Source organism: Melanotaenia boesemani, chromosome 16, assembly GCF_017639745.1.
Source record: "Melanotaenia boesemani isolate fMelBoe1 chromosome 16, fMelBoe1.pri, whole genome shotgun sequence".
Lineage (NCBI taxonomy): Eukaryota > Metazoa > Chordata > Actinopteri > Atheriniformes > Melanotaeniidae > Melanotaenia > Melanotaenia boesemani.
Window position 1 is genome coordinate 12,360,258 of NC_055697.1, and position 16,762 is coordinate 12,377,019.

Consider the following 16,762-nt stretch of genomic DNA (forward strand, 5'->3'; position numbering starts at 1 on the left):
GGGAGAACTGTAGAATATTTTAGTAGGCTTGTCTAAAATGTTAACACACGAGGTCTACAGTTGGTGTATTAAGGGGTCATTTTGTGTCCAGTCCATCCCGTCCAAGCTGAAAAGCTGAAAATCATTTTTTACTAGGGATGTTTCAGTATAGTTTTTTTTTTTTTTTTTTTTTTTTTTTTTTTTTTTGGTTACTGAACTGTTTTGTTTTTTCTTCTGATCTGATCCTTTTACAGTCAAGAATGTGCCAGTTCTCCCATTTCATATTCATAATTGCCTATAAAATTCAGCTGCACAATACACAGTCTGCAATTAAGAGAAATAAGTGTGTTTGACATTTGAAATTCAAATGTCTACATAATTAGTGTAATTTAGTCTGTTCTATAATGCATGCCAGGCTCCAACAGAATTGGGGAGTCTTGTTTTTAACTTCAGCGTGAACCATTAAACCAGCAGCTTTTCTTTAGAGGTAAAATATGTGTCTGGAAATTGGCACTGAAACACAGACATTGTAAATTTCTAATTTTACTTTATTTTCTCACCAAAAAACTGATCTTTAGTACTTCTTCAGTGAAACTAATGGCTTCTTATTCAAAATGGTTAAGGCTTTGCAGGACCAATGAGACTCTTAACTTTCCTTCTAGATGTGGTAACAGAAAGGTGAATCTTCTACTTTTAGTACTGTGTAGTTCAGGCTTCTCAACTGAGTCCATTTTTATCAATTCCATAATATCTACTCTACACTGAGTCTCTTTTTCTAATTCATGGATATTTGTGTCTTCAGACTAACACAGCACAAAGTAAATAGTTAAATGATATTCATTCTCTTTCTGTCACCAGTATCCTTTAATACTTGTTAGCATGTATATCTATGGCTTAGTCATTTCTTGTACAAAGTTTTGGAGCATATAATCACTCCCTTAATTCAAATGTTGACTATATATATCTATTTAAGTATGTTTGATGTCTTGCTGTGAATCTATTCAATACTTAGTGCACTCAGCATTGTACTTGCTGTGTTTTTCACGGTCTTTTGGACTTACAGAAACATGGTATAAATATGCATCATACACATTGATTTTGATGGAATTAGCTCAAGTAGTGTAAGCATCAAGAATTCATCATTTAGGTTTATTTTCATTCAAAGGTTTTTATTTGTTTAGCTGTTTTCAGTGTTGAAGGGACCCAAAAACAACAGAAACATGAACATCAGTTCTTTTTTTAGTTGAATTTAAGTATTTGTGACCAAATAACTTTTTTTTTTCTTTGGCTAATTAACTACTTGTGTAAAAGTGAAGATTAGGACTTGAAGATATTATGGTAGGAGAAGCCATGTCTGGCTGCATGTTTACTTCAGGAGTTGAGATTGTTATTGTAAAGTTGCTGGTATCGTCTCTTTTTTTCAAATTTACTGCTTATTTTACAACAGATAAGAGTGTTACTTATATTATCAAGTATACACATTTTTTAAGTAACTGATTAATTTTCTTTGCACAAAAATAGTTATTAAATGTGGATATCATGACATTTCACTCAATATTTTCTGCATCTGTCATCATCTGGGTAATTACTTGAGCTGTGTAACTGAAACTATGATGATGATCTGTCAGAGCTTTTCAAACTTTTATTTAAAATAACTTTTTTCTATAATCTAGTTTTTAGTTTAGTTTTAAATTAGCCCCATGTTTTCTATTTAAGAGTATTCAAAAGTATTTGGAAGAAAGAGGTGGAAGTACACGGCTTATTTCTTTAATGTGTTTCTTTCTCATCTGCTTATTAGGAAGAATATACAAGATTTTGTTTTATTTGGCCAAGTTTCATAACATATAATTGTGAACAGGAGCATGACCAAAGGAAGAAGCCTTTATTTATTTATTTATTTATTTATTTGACTTTCTTATCTAATAAACCATTCGCCATTGTTTTTTTTTTTGTTGTTGTTATGCCACTTATTTAGATTTCTACAATAGTGAATTGATTCAGGGATATATGCAAATAATAATTGATTTGATTTCCTTAAAACCAAACTAATAGTCTTGTTATTTTGTGACTTGGTCACTTGTGTTTATGTTTACTGAGATACCAAGGCAGCTGTGTATTTTTTGAACCTACAGCAACTTCCTGTAATATCTGCCCTTAGTTACAAAGTGAAATTCTGTATACCTTTCACCTTACACAAACACAGATGAATAAATATTTATTTGATGTGAAGGTATTGAGAAAACGAGTGAAGACATTCGAAGTGGTGAGAAAAGAACTGTTTAAACTTTCATGAATTCAACAGTAGTCTAGTTTTTGGCACTTGCCCACACTCTAATTGGCATGTTGCCGTTCTTGTAGTGAAGAACTCCATGAATTATGCACGAAAAACAACTTGCCACGTGCCCCATTATAACCATGTTGTGCAATTCAATTTTCCACCTGCTATTGTGGAAAAAGACAATACTTCAGACAGCACCATTCTCATTACAGCCCATCCTCAGTTGTGCTGGGAATCACTCATACTCCTTGTTTTTCGCTGCTTCCAAACACACGATCTCACCATTTAAAGCAACAAAAAGCCACTTAAATACAGTGGCCCCTGCATTTTATCATCCTCGCTGGTATTATGCAAGCATACAAGTTAAAGGTAAATATAATTTTGATCTTTGAACTAGTAGAATAATAATAAGCAGTAGTTCACATGTATTTAATTGGAAATTGAGGTCACTGCATCATATTAAATAAACATGAGGCCAGGTGTTAACTACAGACCACTGGGTTTATCTTACCTACCCTCGTCAGACTCAGGTCAGAATTTTCTGCATTCTGTATTTTATTGTACAGAAATAAGGGGCTTCATGCATAAAAATTTAAATGCATGGTTCCCAATTGATCTGTATTGAATACACCATATATGACGATTTACTGTGAAGTATTGGTTAATGCGTTTTTGCACTCTAAAAATCTTCAACTTTTGAATAAACAGAAGCATACTAATGAATTATGGCATCATAAATTATGACAGAATACTGAATTCAAAACCTGACAACTGTTTTAAGGCGCTCTCGTGTATGTAGCATTTATAAATCACAAAGTGAAGCTCTGTTAAAATTACAGCGTGGGTGATGCAGAATTTCTTCTTGTACATTGTTGACCTGCCCTGTCTAACACTGAGAAGGCCAAGGGTAGCCAGGCAGAATGGAGAAGATTATGTTTCTCTCAAGTCACAGCTTCGATTGTCTTATTTTCCTGTCATCACTTCCATGATTCAATTAAGAAGCTGCATTCCTCAGTCTGGTCAGGCCAGACAAGGAGATCAGTGATTGACAGGTGAAGACATTACTATGCGAAAGGGAAGAGTATGGGGAGAGAAATGAATATTTGAGTAGGTGGCATAAAAGAATCTTGTAATTGATTTCCTATCTAAGCTACCGTTTTATTTGCTGAATAAATGCATTCTTTTCAGGTTGAGCTGCTCAAATCATCATGATGAGTCATTGTCTCACTGTGAGGACAAACTTAGGCATATTTTGTTTTTATGGTGGTTTTACAGGTTTTAAGAATTCGAGCTGGACTGCTCAGCTTTATGGCATTGTGCTGGTCAGTAGAAATAGTTCCTACTATTCATCCTTGCTAAATGTGGCATAACTAAGCTTTGTGCTTTTCCTCTTCCACCAGATGTGATCCACACTGTCGGCCCAGTGGCCAGAGGTCATGTAGGTCCTTCAGAGAAGTGTGACCTTACCTCCTGCTACCAGAACTCCCTCGATCTGATGACGGAGCATGGCTTGACCTCTGTGGTGAGTACAGTACTTTAGTATTTCACTCTCATCTCAGCAATAAAAGGATTTAGTATCTTTCATTTTGGATACTATTCCTTTAATCTTCTTTTTTTAAACTAAGGAAAGAGAGAACAAAACAAAATAGGAATGCTTTGTTTGTCAAAAGAATGCTTTTCATGTAGACTATTTTGGCACGTTTTTAAATGAAAGGCAAGTGTTTGTATACAACTGTGAATAACTATTATGTTATCTCAATGTTTTAGGTTATAAAACTGTGCCCTTTTGTTCATTTTCCAAAAGTTATGACATAGATTTGTGCGTGTGTGTGTGTGTTTTGATTAATTAAATACCTTGCACAAGAAAGGTAATTTTAAATGCTTTGATTCTTGCATATGTCTGCTACACCTCTTCAAGGGGAATTTGCTTCTTTAAAGGACAGATAAAGGGTTCAGTCAATGCCCACATAGTTTCATTTAACAGCTGGCAGCTAATCATTCATGTACTATCTTAGCTTTTAGTCTGCTGTGGACCTGACTGTTTTCAGGCTGATCTAAATGATTCATGGCTTTGCGCAGCAAACAGAGGTTAAACAAATCAGTATCACCCCAAAAAGGCAGAAATTACATTTTCTGTTCTAACCTACTGCCATCATCAGAGGCCAATCAGTAGAAGTACTTACCAGCAGAGAGAGGAGACATAGGTGACTGCCAGTTTCATTAAAGATGATTGTGACCAACCCCTGCTCTGTTGATGACTTACTGTCAGTGCAACAGACTCCTCGAAGCAGCTATTGAATGAACTGTGAAGCCAAATGTCTGAAGTAGTTACGGTATTTCGAAGTTATCTTAAAATCGGCAGCATGTCTGCTGATCTTGAAACTTAGCTCAGACTGCCCAAGGCTTTGTAGCACTGGGCCCTCAGGCTTCATCACAGGAACACTCTGCTAGCTTGTGTGCTTTTATCCATACATGTCCCAGTCCTCACCCTGTTTTCTAGCAGATTCCAAAGTTTTATTTAGTTTAAGCCCAGCTTTAGATTTATTTATCCAATAATCCATATATTTATAAGAAACTACGTTTTTGTTTTCACTGGGAGGCTGTATTCTGTCTAATGTATTTACACAGCTGCTTTGTGTTGAGCAGGGCTTCAGTGAAAACAGTGGTGTTATGTGATTGACTGGCCTTGTAGGATGAGCCTAATCATGATATTATCTTGGCCTCAGTTCATTTTGTTTCTTCTTGCAACAAGGACAACAGAGGGCCTTCACCAAAACTAAGAGGAAGCAGTTGTTTCTTACTTCAAGCGAGCATGTGGCCTTGATTCAATTTTCGTCTAGCCTGCCTTAATGTGCAGCCACTCTTTAAGAGAGACTTCAAGGGCTCTTTGCAACAAAAGGTTGCACGATTGTTTAATAAGAAGCAAAGTGCAGAGACTCCAAGTTTTAGTTAAGCCCAGTACTGGAGTTATTCTAACTAATTCAAAATAGTATAACTTTGGACTTTATGTGAGAGAAACAAATCCCCTCCTCATATTAAGACATTTAGCTAGGTAGGTATCCAGAATGAGTTTATTGGGCAAAATGTAAAGGAAAGGGGTTAGACTACAGTTAGGAGTCCAATATGTCAGGGTCCTTAATGGTGATTCCAGGGCTTTAAAGAGGAATAAAAAATAAACTTGAGTATGAAAGGTTAAAAAAAAAAGAAGTGATTGGTAGTTAATCCCTGTTTCTAGCAGCTCAAAGCCTCCCTTAAGGCAACAAAACAGCGTGGCTGCCATCGCCATATCAAAATCTTCTGCTTCATGTAGCATTTCAAGAGGGAGTTTACAGGGAATACCTCTAAATCTCAAGACTAAAAATGCTATTTCTTCACCTTGGGGCAGCTCAGTGTGTTTGAGTGAACATTTTACCATTATCCCCCAGAAGCCAGAAATTAGATAGAAGAGCTATTTTTCTATACCTCGATGTTGCTCTGATTTACAGCCCCACTGGGACGGAACTGGGGAAGATCGAAGATGTGATTTTAGGTAACCTCGGGCAATTCTCCCTGCTGAGTTTTGTGGTTATTTGTGATATCTTAGGTTAGGATATTATCATAATGTTTGATTACTGGATAAAAATCAGTCATTTGTTGCTTTGTTTCTATTCGGACATATGATTTAATAAATTTGTCAAGTAATTTAAAGTGTCCAGATGATTGGAAATGTATTTCATTTTTCAGTTTTGGGAGAATTTTAGCTTTCTCTTGTAGAATAATTTGATAAAAATAAATGCGGTCTTGTTTCAACAGGGCTAATGTTTTAATTTTTTCTTGTCTAAAGTACTGTTTCATCTTTGGATTATGTTTTAGTAAATGCAGCATAACTTCTCTAGACCTCAGCTGATTTAAAAATGCAGCTGCCAAGCACATTAGATTGGCAGCTGTGTGTGACATTTTTAGTGTTTTTTTTTTTTTTTTCTTCTTCTTTCTTTTTGCCATAATACAAAAGCACGAGGCTTGTATTTTTCATTGGTGGAGAATCGGATGAAAATAAGCATCATCATGATAGATGAGAAATTGTATTACCAAAATTGCTGTGGGTCCCCCTCCTCACAATCCCCCCTATGATAAAAAAGCATGTCAGTATTTTTTTCCAAAGGCACAAACCCAATACTGTCTGTTGATAGGGCATCTTACGTTTTCAGTGAACATCATTTTTCTTGCATGCTAGGAAAAGAGTGTGAGATGGGTGGTTTATGTTGCAGTTTATACCTGCTGATGTTATTCTATACATTATACTATTAATTTAGACTTTTAGACAAAGATGTCCTTGGGGCACTTCAGCATCTCCATCTGAGGCTACATGTAGTGGTTCAACACTGGAAAACAGACTTTTTCCCTTTTTTACCTACAAATAAGAAAGACAAAAATGATGGTTACCTTATTTTGCATGTTGCTGCACAACATTTAACAGCAATTACTGCCAATAAGTGAACTGTAAAGCTCTAAATGAGACTTCTTTATTTTTTATCATTATTTTACCAGTAGTTATGTTTGTATTGTGTTGCATATTGTGGCCTATTTATTTTTTAATTATCTTAACATGAGAGCTGATACCTCAATGTTGTTGTACCCTGTCCAATGACAATACTGTAAAGTGGATTCTGATTTTGATTCTTCTACATCTACCGACAAGTAACCCCCTCCTTCTGAACAAACTACTTGAGCTGTTTCAGGTTTGAAGGGCATCTTCACATTCAGTTTTTCAGATCATGCCATTGATTTTCAGGGAGTCCAATGTACCCCCTCCCTCCTCCTTTTCATCCTATACCAGACACAGCAAAGCAGCCCCTTGCTTTGATAGCTTTAATAAAGCTTTAATATATTAGTCTGTAAACCTAGAGCTGAAATGACTTGCGAAAATGTGCTAGTTTTGTCTCATCACTCTAAAGGAGACTCAGAAAATGAGTGTTTTTCTTTCAGTAGCTCCTATGTCTCCATCCATGTCTCCCATTGTTGCTGTAGAGGTGGCAGGTTGTGCCATTAGACTGTAATGTAGCTTGCCTTTGGAGTTCAGTTTGAATGTCTGGATGTTTTTTTGAATGCTGAATTTCCTATCGTGCCTACATCCTGGGAAGTTGGCCACAGTCCCGTGGAGCTAATAGTCCTTTCTAATGTTTGCAGCTCTAGTCACTGGAGCATGAAGCTGTTCGGAGATGGTCTTATAGCCTTTACTTTTAAAATGCTGATCTACAATTTTCAGATTCAGTTTTCAAACAACTCACTTCTTTGTTTGCTCTGGTCCATGTTAAGTGTGGTGCACACAATGATATCAAGCTACACAATAGCGGGGGGGGGGGGTGAGAAATTAATATCAGTCTTAGCCAGGATACCAGCTCGTTAATGCAGACATTGAAGCTGAATATCATCTGGAACAACACAGACTTTAGCACCATCACTCTGTGTCAGTTTATGGATAGCGATGTCAGGCCACCGGATGGTATATAGAGCTTGGTTTTCCAAATCATTTGATGCCATTCATTCTGTAAAATGAGCAAATATCCTCATTTGCACATGTGTCAATCCAGTCGGTTTGTCTGTGTTGTAGCAATGTCCTTTGCTCATGTCTTCTCTGTCTATAAAACTCTTATGCTTCAGTGCTTTTCTCTTCTTTTTTTTTGTTTAAATCTGTTTGCTGTGGCTGAAAGAGCAGCAGGCTGTCACAGCTCCCTGGGCTCAGACTGACCACAGTCCACAGTCAGGATGCCAGAGTTGCCGGCTGGGCTCTAAAACATCACACAGGGGAACCATGGGAGCTGCGCAGCTCTGGGTTATGAGCAGCATGTTGTCAAACAGCCCCCTCCTCTGCTCAGTGCTTGTTACGCTACAGGATGTTGCTTGGCTCCTAAGCAGGAACAAGTGAACAGCAAAATAGGAAATACAGTGAGAAAAAGGGATTTTTATTCAACATGAATGTGTGAATTGTAGTAATAATACCACCTTGCCGATCAATAAGCACATAGACTTTCACAGGCTGTCAATATTTACTTGAGCCAAGATGCATTAAATGGGCCTAATCGGGGTTGTTTACCTGGGAGGGGGGTAGCTAGATGCTGTGTTGTCATTGTCTATTTGGAAAGAATTATTGGAGGGCATCCCTTCCCACCAGTAGCAAAATATTATGTAATTTATTTGTATGTAATGTATATTTTTAACCACTTACTGAGACCTGCCAGTCACTTTTTCAAAGGAAGAAGCAAAGAGTTTCATAATTAAGGCTTTGACTACATATATATTATTCACACATGTCTTGGTGCATTTTGACGACACATTCTTCAGAACGTACGTTCCATTTTTTGTACAGTCAGACCCTTAAGGTTAGGACCTCTTCTACAAAGAGCCGGGACATTATACAGCACTTGGAACTGATGACATTGTTAATATGGGTCCCCTGCTTTGGTTAGTCATGGAAGGCTGCTCGGATTCTTCCCTGGAAGCATGCATAGCATCTGTCAGGCAGAAGGAGACAGGCTATGTGGAGGGGGATGCCACCATCTGGAAGTCATTCAGCTTTAGAGTCTCTTTTACTTTAGAGATCATATTAAATGTCCCTTTTACTCTGACCCTCGGAAAATAAAATAATACCGAAAGTTTACCCAAAGTATTAGTTTAGTTAGATTCTTTATCCTTTATTGAAACAAAAATCGCTACTACTGTGAGCTCAGTGTTTGTAACATACAACTAGCATTTTTTCTTCTTTTTCTTCATATTTGTTTTGCTTCTAATTTGACTTTGACAAGCCATGGTTTGGTGTGTTTCTGGAAGTATTTGTCATTAAGCTATTTCTGGCAGCGGGCAGTGGGTTGGCAGCTGCCAGTGTGGACCGTGACAGGGTCGCAGACTGTATTTAGTGGCCTCCTGTCTGACTCCCAGGCGGCCCTGGAAGTGTTTTGTAGTCATAACACACTGGCTTCGAAGAGATCCAGCAGGGAAGCCACAAATTGCCTGTTGAGAAAAAATGCTGAAAGCCAAGTGGATTGCAGATGAATGGTGTAGAATGATAGGATTAGCCACCCTTCTCTGTGGGCTCATTCCAAGGCTGCTAGGAGCATTAGCTTTCATTCATTTTTGCCCAACAGTGTTCCCAGAATGCAATCCCCAAAAACAATATCATATGGTGACACAAATCAGCATGCACATGCTGTTTGAAGATGATAGCTGATAGCCTCTACTAAATAATGTTTGACATGACAGGGACAAACAAACACTGTATAAAAAGGATGGGAGAGCAGGCCCTCAAGGTTTGAGATACAAATACTCTGGGCATGTTGAATATAACCTTGTTTCAGATTCTGATTTGCCTTTTTTCTTTAAAGGCATTTCATCTGTTTTCTAGGTCAATATACTGCTAATGTACTTTTTCTTGACAGCTACATCTATGTTAATTTAGTGTGTTGTTAACTGCTCTATGTAAGTACATTGGAAGTTAATAATGAATTTATTTCCATTTTATTTCCATTTTTTCAAATACCACCATATGACGTTGTAATCCATTCATTTCTATTTGGTGTGCTGATTCCCCAAGTAATTAATTAATCTTCATCTGTGCAACTCATGCACAAACTTAACTACCTTTCTTCCATTTCTGGTAAATTATTGTCCAAGAGTCAAGCAGTTCCAGATTTATTTATGTTATGGCTTCTGATTATAGCAAGTAAATTGTGCCACTAATTGTGTTAGGAAAGTGAGAGCTTTGCTTGTACAACGTCAAAAGTTTCACTATCTGTAGAACTCAATGCTTTTAGTTTTGGCTTTTTAAGCAGTGATTGTTACAGTAAGTGTTTTTTTTTCTTTCTCCTTCTAAAAGTCTACCAGAAATTCACTTTATTAGATTATGTTTAACTTCCATATATCTTTGACTGCTGCACTATGATGCATTGTGCCTAATATGTCACAGTGTCTATGAAGTCTGATGTGAACAGACAGATAATACTGCAAGTTATTTACACCCTGTATGGCCTTAAAAAATAACATCATAGATTAGCTGAGTCTATAAAAAAAGATGAGGAGTTCACCACTTTGTGGAAAACTGGCTCTCAGAATACGCAAACAATTCGATAATAAGGTTTCTCTGACTGCAATTACAAAGAAATCACAGACTTTTTCATTTACAGAACAAAATACAATTAAAAGAAGAAGCTAATGTTTGCTGGACAGAGGTGGAAAACTAATTCAGTGCCTGTGATCATCTATCTGGCCCTCAGGCAGTGCTGCATTAAAAACAGACACAATTCTAAGGTGGAAATTACATTAGTAATTTTGTTTTGAAGTTTTAAAACTAATATTGTTGAAATCAGTTTGTCCCTACATCTACATCATTGTCCCATACATGTAAGTCAATTTCTTCATTGGAAAGCAAAAAATAAAATCAGCACCACCCAAAAGTATAGACACGCTGTTTCATTCAAAATAAAGTATAAACAAGATCCATAAAAGCTGCCACCTTTTCTGGCCCTGAATCATTTAAGATGGACTGAAGTGAAGTTGAACATGGCCCCATGGTCTGATGAATCAAAATTTGAAACTGTTTTTGAAAATCACATACTCCTAAAAAAGTAGAGGGAAAATCTGGCTTGTTATTGTTATGTTGAGCATTAGTGCATGTGGCTTGTGTAACTTCCATGAAGGCAAAATTAATACAGAACTTTTCAGATTGTAGAGCATTGTATGTTTCCAACCAGGGGACGTTGCCAGGAAAGGCCTTGACTATTTCATCCAGACGAGACAAAGACAGACAGAGACAAGCATTGTCTATGTATTTCAACACTATAACTCTGTAGCCAGTCGAAGTACTTAACTGGTCTGTTTCCCACTGAAAACACATGCTGTTATCAGCATTAACAAGGAAAGCAAATAATTTTCTGTTTCTGTTATTGTCATGATGATATCTTCAAACACGCACATACCTCACTTGATTCACTGTGTGGCAATCGATGCAGTGTTACCTGGGTGGACGCCTGCACCCATGTACAATCAGCCTCTGAATTGGTTTGATCCTGTCTTTGTACACAAATATGTCTCTCAGGTGTTTGTATGCATGTCACTGCACTGAGGTCGGCTAATTTGAATAGTCACAGCTCATTAAATACTAAATGAGGCAAACATGTAGGGTTACATATACAGTATGCCATTCTGAGTCATAAAGGTAGTTTTCAGAAATAGTTAATCTAAGATTAAATTATTGAATTAGATTAGTTTTTGTGAAAATAGGATTTGCTATTAATTATATTCAAGAGTTAGGACATTCTTCTATGTGAGCAAATACAATTTCAAAACCACTACTAGCTGCTTTACTCCTTGCATTTGTCTTATTCATTGCTTTTTAATGTAAACAATTTTTCTGCATTTATCGTTTTTTTAGGCGAGGTTAAGATCTTGATTAGAACCTGACATCTCGGTCAGATAGACATAAGATAAGACGAGACAAGACGAGACAAGACATACTTTATCAGGTGTCCAGCAGCATACACTGTTTGGCATACTGAAAGGGGTAGTGCTTCCAAAAATGTGTTTTTTTGAGCTGTAAAAACAGAATTACTTAAATGTGATGAAAACCCCATATACTGTGGGTAAAACTAGTATTTTTTTCGTTTATTTTAAAAACAGGATTTTGTGGTTAAAAACTGACTCATAACACCCTCAACAGAGTTAAACCAGGTTATGTTTTCCATGACATAAAGAGGTTATCTACGTCATGAGAAAATTTTAAAAACCCTACAGCCCCTCCCCCTAGATGCAAACAGATGGGTCCTCACCTTGCAAGCATTGAAAACGATGCCCACCAGCTCATGCTTCATGCATATGAAGGGATGTGAACTTATATGGTGTAGATTTGCTAGTTTCAGACTTCTGTTCTTTTACAGAGTTTCTGATTAAATATTCCTGCAATGGGACAGATTTGTGCTTTTGAGGGGTGTAAAAGTAACACCAGATTTTATTCTTTACCTGCTGATCCTCATCTGGCGACTGATCTGCGGCAACGTACAGCGGCACTTCCTGCAGCTGCCACAACCTGCCGCAAGTCTCCACAGCTTTCCAGAGCCTGCTGGAGCCCCTGACATGCCAACGTAACAGCGCTAACCACTCATGACCACCTTGTTCATGTGTAGCTGAGGAGATTGAGGAGGGGAAAGGTCCACCTCAAAGACTTCTCTGTGGCATAGATGCTCTGTGAATCTCTCTTTGCCTCTTGCCAGTGAGCTAGGATGCTGTCTGTCAATCATTTCTGCCTTTGTATCCCGACCCGCCCACTCTCCACTCCCTGATCACCCCACACCTCCCTCCCCAAACCTTGCAGTTTCATGCATTTTTCAAATTTGGCAGTGGGTGGAGTTACTCAAAACATAGGAGGTGTAGTTACACTATAATGAAGGACTCTCGCTAAGATACAAAACCACATGACAACAACATGACAACAGTAAATAAAAGAAAGTTAAAAGCTATTATCAATAGTAATAAAGTGCACATTAACAGATACAAAAAGAGTATGTAATATTTTTTGTGCTACAAAAACAGTGTCATCCCTCAAATGCATACAATTTGTGATTATAACTATGACTGGTCATTGTTTGTAACCCACTTTCACATACACCATAGTACCTGTAAGCATCCACAAAGGTTAATTAGACTGAAGCTTTCTAAAGGTCACACTGCCATTTAAATTAGTCATTTCTGTTTGTCTGATCCAAATCATTGCCAACACTAGGCCAATTAGATCCAATTATCCTCACAGTGGTTGTGGTGGTCTGCCACCTAGTCTGAATTAATGACCATTGGAACCCCAATTACCTCAGTGACCTAATTCAGAAAGCGGCAACCACAGCAGAAGCAGGAGTTTCATGTGCATGTAACTGGGACATTCCCTTCATTCCAGGGAAACTTTGTGAGGTGAAATATAAGGATATGTAAAATGTGACATTTCCACACACCTCGAGAGTGATAATCACAGTTGATGGGGACTGAAGAGGTGATCTCCAGAGCAGGGTGATGTGAGCATGCTACTGTCTTGATTGTAAGCACAGGAAGCCCATAGCAATCATCAGAAGGATGAAACTCTATCTCCTACAAAGGCTACTTCACACAGACATTCAATGAGTAAGATGGCAGTAGTTCTTTTTTATGTTAATATACACTGACAATAATAAATGCTCTTCTAATAAGTTAAGTACTAAAGCACAGTCAAGCGGTATAAGACTCACTCAGCACTCAGGCTGGTTTCACTCCAGCTTTCTTTTCACTGCTGCTGTACCTGGCTATGAAGAGTTGTCTGCATATTTATGAAGTTCATATCCCTCCGCGGTACCATCTGAGAATAGAAGCGACAGCTCGCACCCAACTGAGGGACTGTCATAGGAAGTTGTTGATTAAACAGATGTCGCTTATGCATTACACCATGAGACAGGAACACCACAATAAACATGTATTAATTAAACATACCTGTGGAATGTGGGCAGTCCAGGAGAACAAAAGGCACTTCTTTGTGTCTGCTTCACAACAGGAATGAGAGAGTAACCCATTTTGGTTTGTCTGAGATCTACCTAAGCAGAGAATAGCTGGCGTTGATTAAAGCTGATTAACAGAAATTCATTCAGCGAAAGACAGCGTTGGAATGAGTTGTTAGAAACAAAGCTGATCTTTCAAAGCAAGTCCCAAATCATCTGCCTGCAGGGAGGTTACTTTTGAATCTCATTGTTACTGACAGGAGAGAAACTCAAGAACAGATGGTACGTAGATGGTGTTTTTTTTTTTTTTTAAAGCTTTGAAGTCTCCATAACTAAACCAATACAAAAAAAAAGGTTTCAACAAAAATGATCTAGTCCTTGCTGAAAGGTTTTTTCCTCTAGAATTTGCCCATCTGTTTAGAGTTGTGACTGAATCTGAAACACTAGTGTCATCTGATATTTCTTCCCCCACCTGACAACTGCTTTTCCTTGGATCAAAGGGACTGAGCGTGAAAGGAGGATATGAAATACATTCTTAAAGATGCAAATGATGCATCTCTCATTGCCTGACAGCTGCTTTTCAGTTAAGTAAATCTCAGCTGTCTTACAAATAATGTAACAGGTTGTTCAACGTCAGCGAAAGCAGCTGAATGAGTTCTTGTTTACATCATTATAGTTAATTACCATGCAGGATCAGTCCAGCTGACAGGATCTTTGCTGTGTTTGTGTTTGTGCCAGTAAAGCCAGACAGAACCATCAGATTCTCGGTCATCTCAATACTAATGCAGCACTTCATCCCTATGGTAACACCCCATGTTGCTCTATAGTTTGCTGGATTATCCTCATGGCTGAGACTGTCTGAAAAAAACTGTATAACTGAATAACTAAAGGAAACACTATGCAGTCAGTCATGTACAAATAATATTTTTTTTTACCAGAATTCTAACTGAAACTTTATTGTGCATTTGTGATACGCCTGACAACATTTTCAATTTAACACTTACAGATGGATATTTTAATTATCATCTTGTCAATAGTGGTGAGAGAGCTGAATCTGTTAGTTCCTCTTAATGCATTTAATTAAAGTTACAAGGCATGATGTGTAACATGAGCCTGCATCATCAAATAATTAGTCTTTATTTAAGCAGGTAAGACAAAGAGAGTAACTATTTTCCTGCACAGCTTTCAGGATGCTGGTTCAACAAAGAAACAACATGAAGAAACAAGTTGTCATTGAGACTGTGTGATTTATTAACAATATTTATGTAACTTTAGTGCATGTGAATCATAGTGTTACTATAGTGTAGTTTCTTGTGTTTGAAACTCTCTCATCTGATCCTTTTATGTGTGGCTTTTTATGAAGCTAGGTGTTGAACCCTGTGGTGACCTTGCCAGGCCCATGTCCATGAAACTGGAATTTCCTGGTCTATCACAGGGTTCCATTTCAACAAGCTTGCAACCAATTATCCTTCAATCATAGTCGCCCGACCTTACAGATGTGTTTGGTCACAGTACAAGGTCTCTCTATCCTGGTTTGGCACAATGAGGGGGTCTCTCTCTACACATGACATGATTTCAAGGGAAAATAAGATAGCGTCTCAGATTAAGATGGATTTCCTTTAAGTCATTATTAATGTCTTTTACACTGAATAAGTGACTATAAATAAGAATAGCAACAAACCTCTCTCAGTAGAGTATTGCATGGGCATATACGAATTAACAAAGAAATAATTCGATCAGCCTCTCATCAACTTGATCCACTGGTTATTGATTTTAAAAACGGTGGTTACCTCACAAATTCAGTGAGAAGAGCCAGATATCCAGCAACATGTGATCCCAAACTGACCAATCACAAAGGAGTACCTCCACGTAACCATCTGTGAAGCAGGGGTGCATGTCAGGTCTGGAAGAGGTGCGCGTTGAGCCTCTGCGGAACTACGCCGAGCCTACGGCGGTTAGGCAGACGCCGCACAACCATCAATCCGCCTTAACAACAACTGAAAACTGTTGCAGCGGATCTTTTCTACTGTACACTAACTAACAAATTTGCAGTTTCTGCCATTTTAAATAGCAAGTAACAGTAAAACAGTATGGATGGTCCTCTATTTCAATGTAAACTTGCAAGCTGAATTTTTTATTTATTTATTTTGTATATTCTTCTGTGTTGAAGACAAAATGTGACAAATCCCAATGGACATTTCACTAGATTGTTCATAGATTGCCCTTTCTTCACCTCATGACATACTTATGACACACAGAGCCAACTTTTTCCTTTTGTTATGTACCGGCTCCCATATGTTTTATGAAAGCGAATGCTTAAGGCAGTTAACTGACAAGTACTGGAAGACTTGAGAAGGTTTGCAGTTCTTTGTGCAGTTTAGGTGTGAATAAATGTGTCTCTTCAAGATATGAAGAAAGACTGAAACACATTGTAACCATATGTCCCATCTGTTAGGCACTTTCTGATCAGCCCCCGTCTATGGTGAACTTCTTGGACACCACACGAACTTACCCACTTAATGTGCTCAAGTCAAAGGTCCACCATTCCTCATCATTTTGTTATCAAAACCACTGTAGTGTTCCTTCAGGTTGAGATGAGGGATTGTGTGCATACTGTAAGCAGACAAGCCAGTGTTTATTTTCTGCTGCATATTTTGCTAATCACAGTGCTATTATCCAACACATACATCTGGTTTAGTGCCATTATTATCCCCCAAGGTCACGGCTAACGAGGGCTGATGCACTGTGCCTGGCCTAAGCTGATTGACTCACAGTCTTCAACAGGCTCAATTTAGTCCTATTCAGCGATTCAGGAGCCACTGCAGCACCTTGCACAGTTTTATAAGGGATATATATTTGGTTGAACACTGCAGAATTGTTGCTGTGATGCCGGGGGGTTGTCACAGATGTTTAATTTTTATATAGTTTATTTTTATTTATTTATTTATTTATCCTGACTGCTGTTTTCAGAAATACAATTAAAATTTATTTTCCAAGATTATTAAAATTTATGGAGAAAAGA

The 16,762-nt window shown here is 37.8% G+C and overlaps 1 protein-coding gene across 3 annotated transcripts in view; it reads left to right on the top strand.

Moving 5' to 3' along the window:
- The window catches only part of macrod2 (mono-ADP ribosylhydrolase 2), a 408,860-nt gene that overhangs the window by 279,222 nt on the left and 112,876 nt on the right, over positions 1-16,762 (top strand). For all 3 annotated transcript variants that reach the window (XM_042010046.1, XM_042010048.1, XM_042010047.1), the window contains exon 6: positions 3,658-3,779. In XM_042010046.1, coding sequence (XP_041865980.1) covers positions 3,658-3,779 — 122 coding nt within the window. The remainder of the gene's footprint in view (positions 1-3,657; positions 3,780-16,762) is intronic.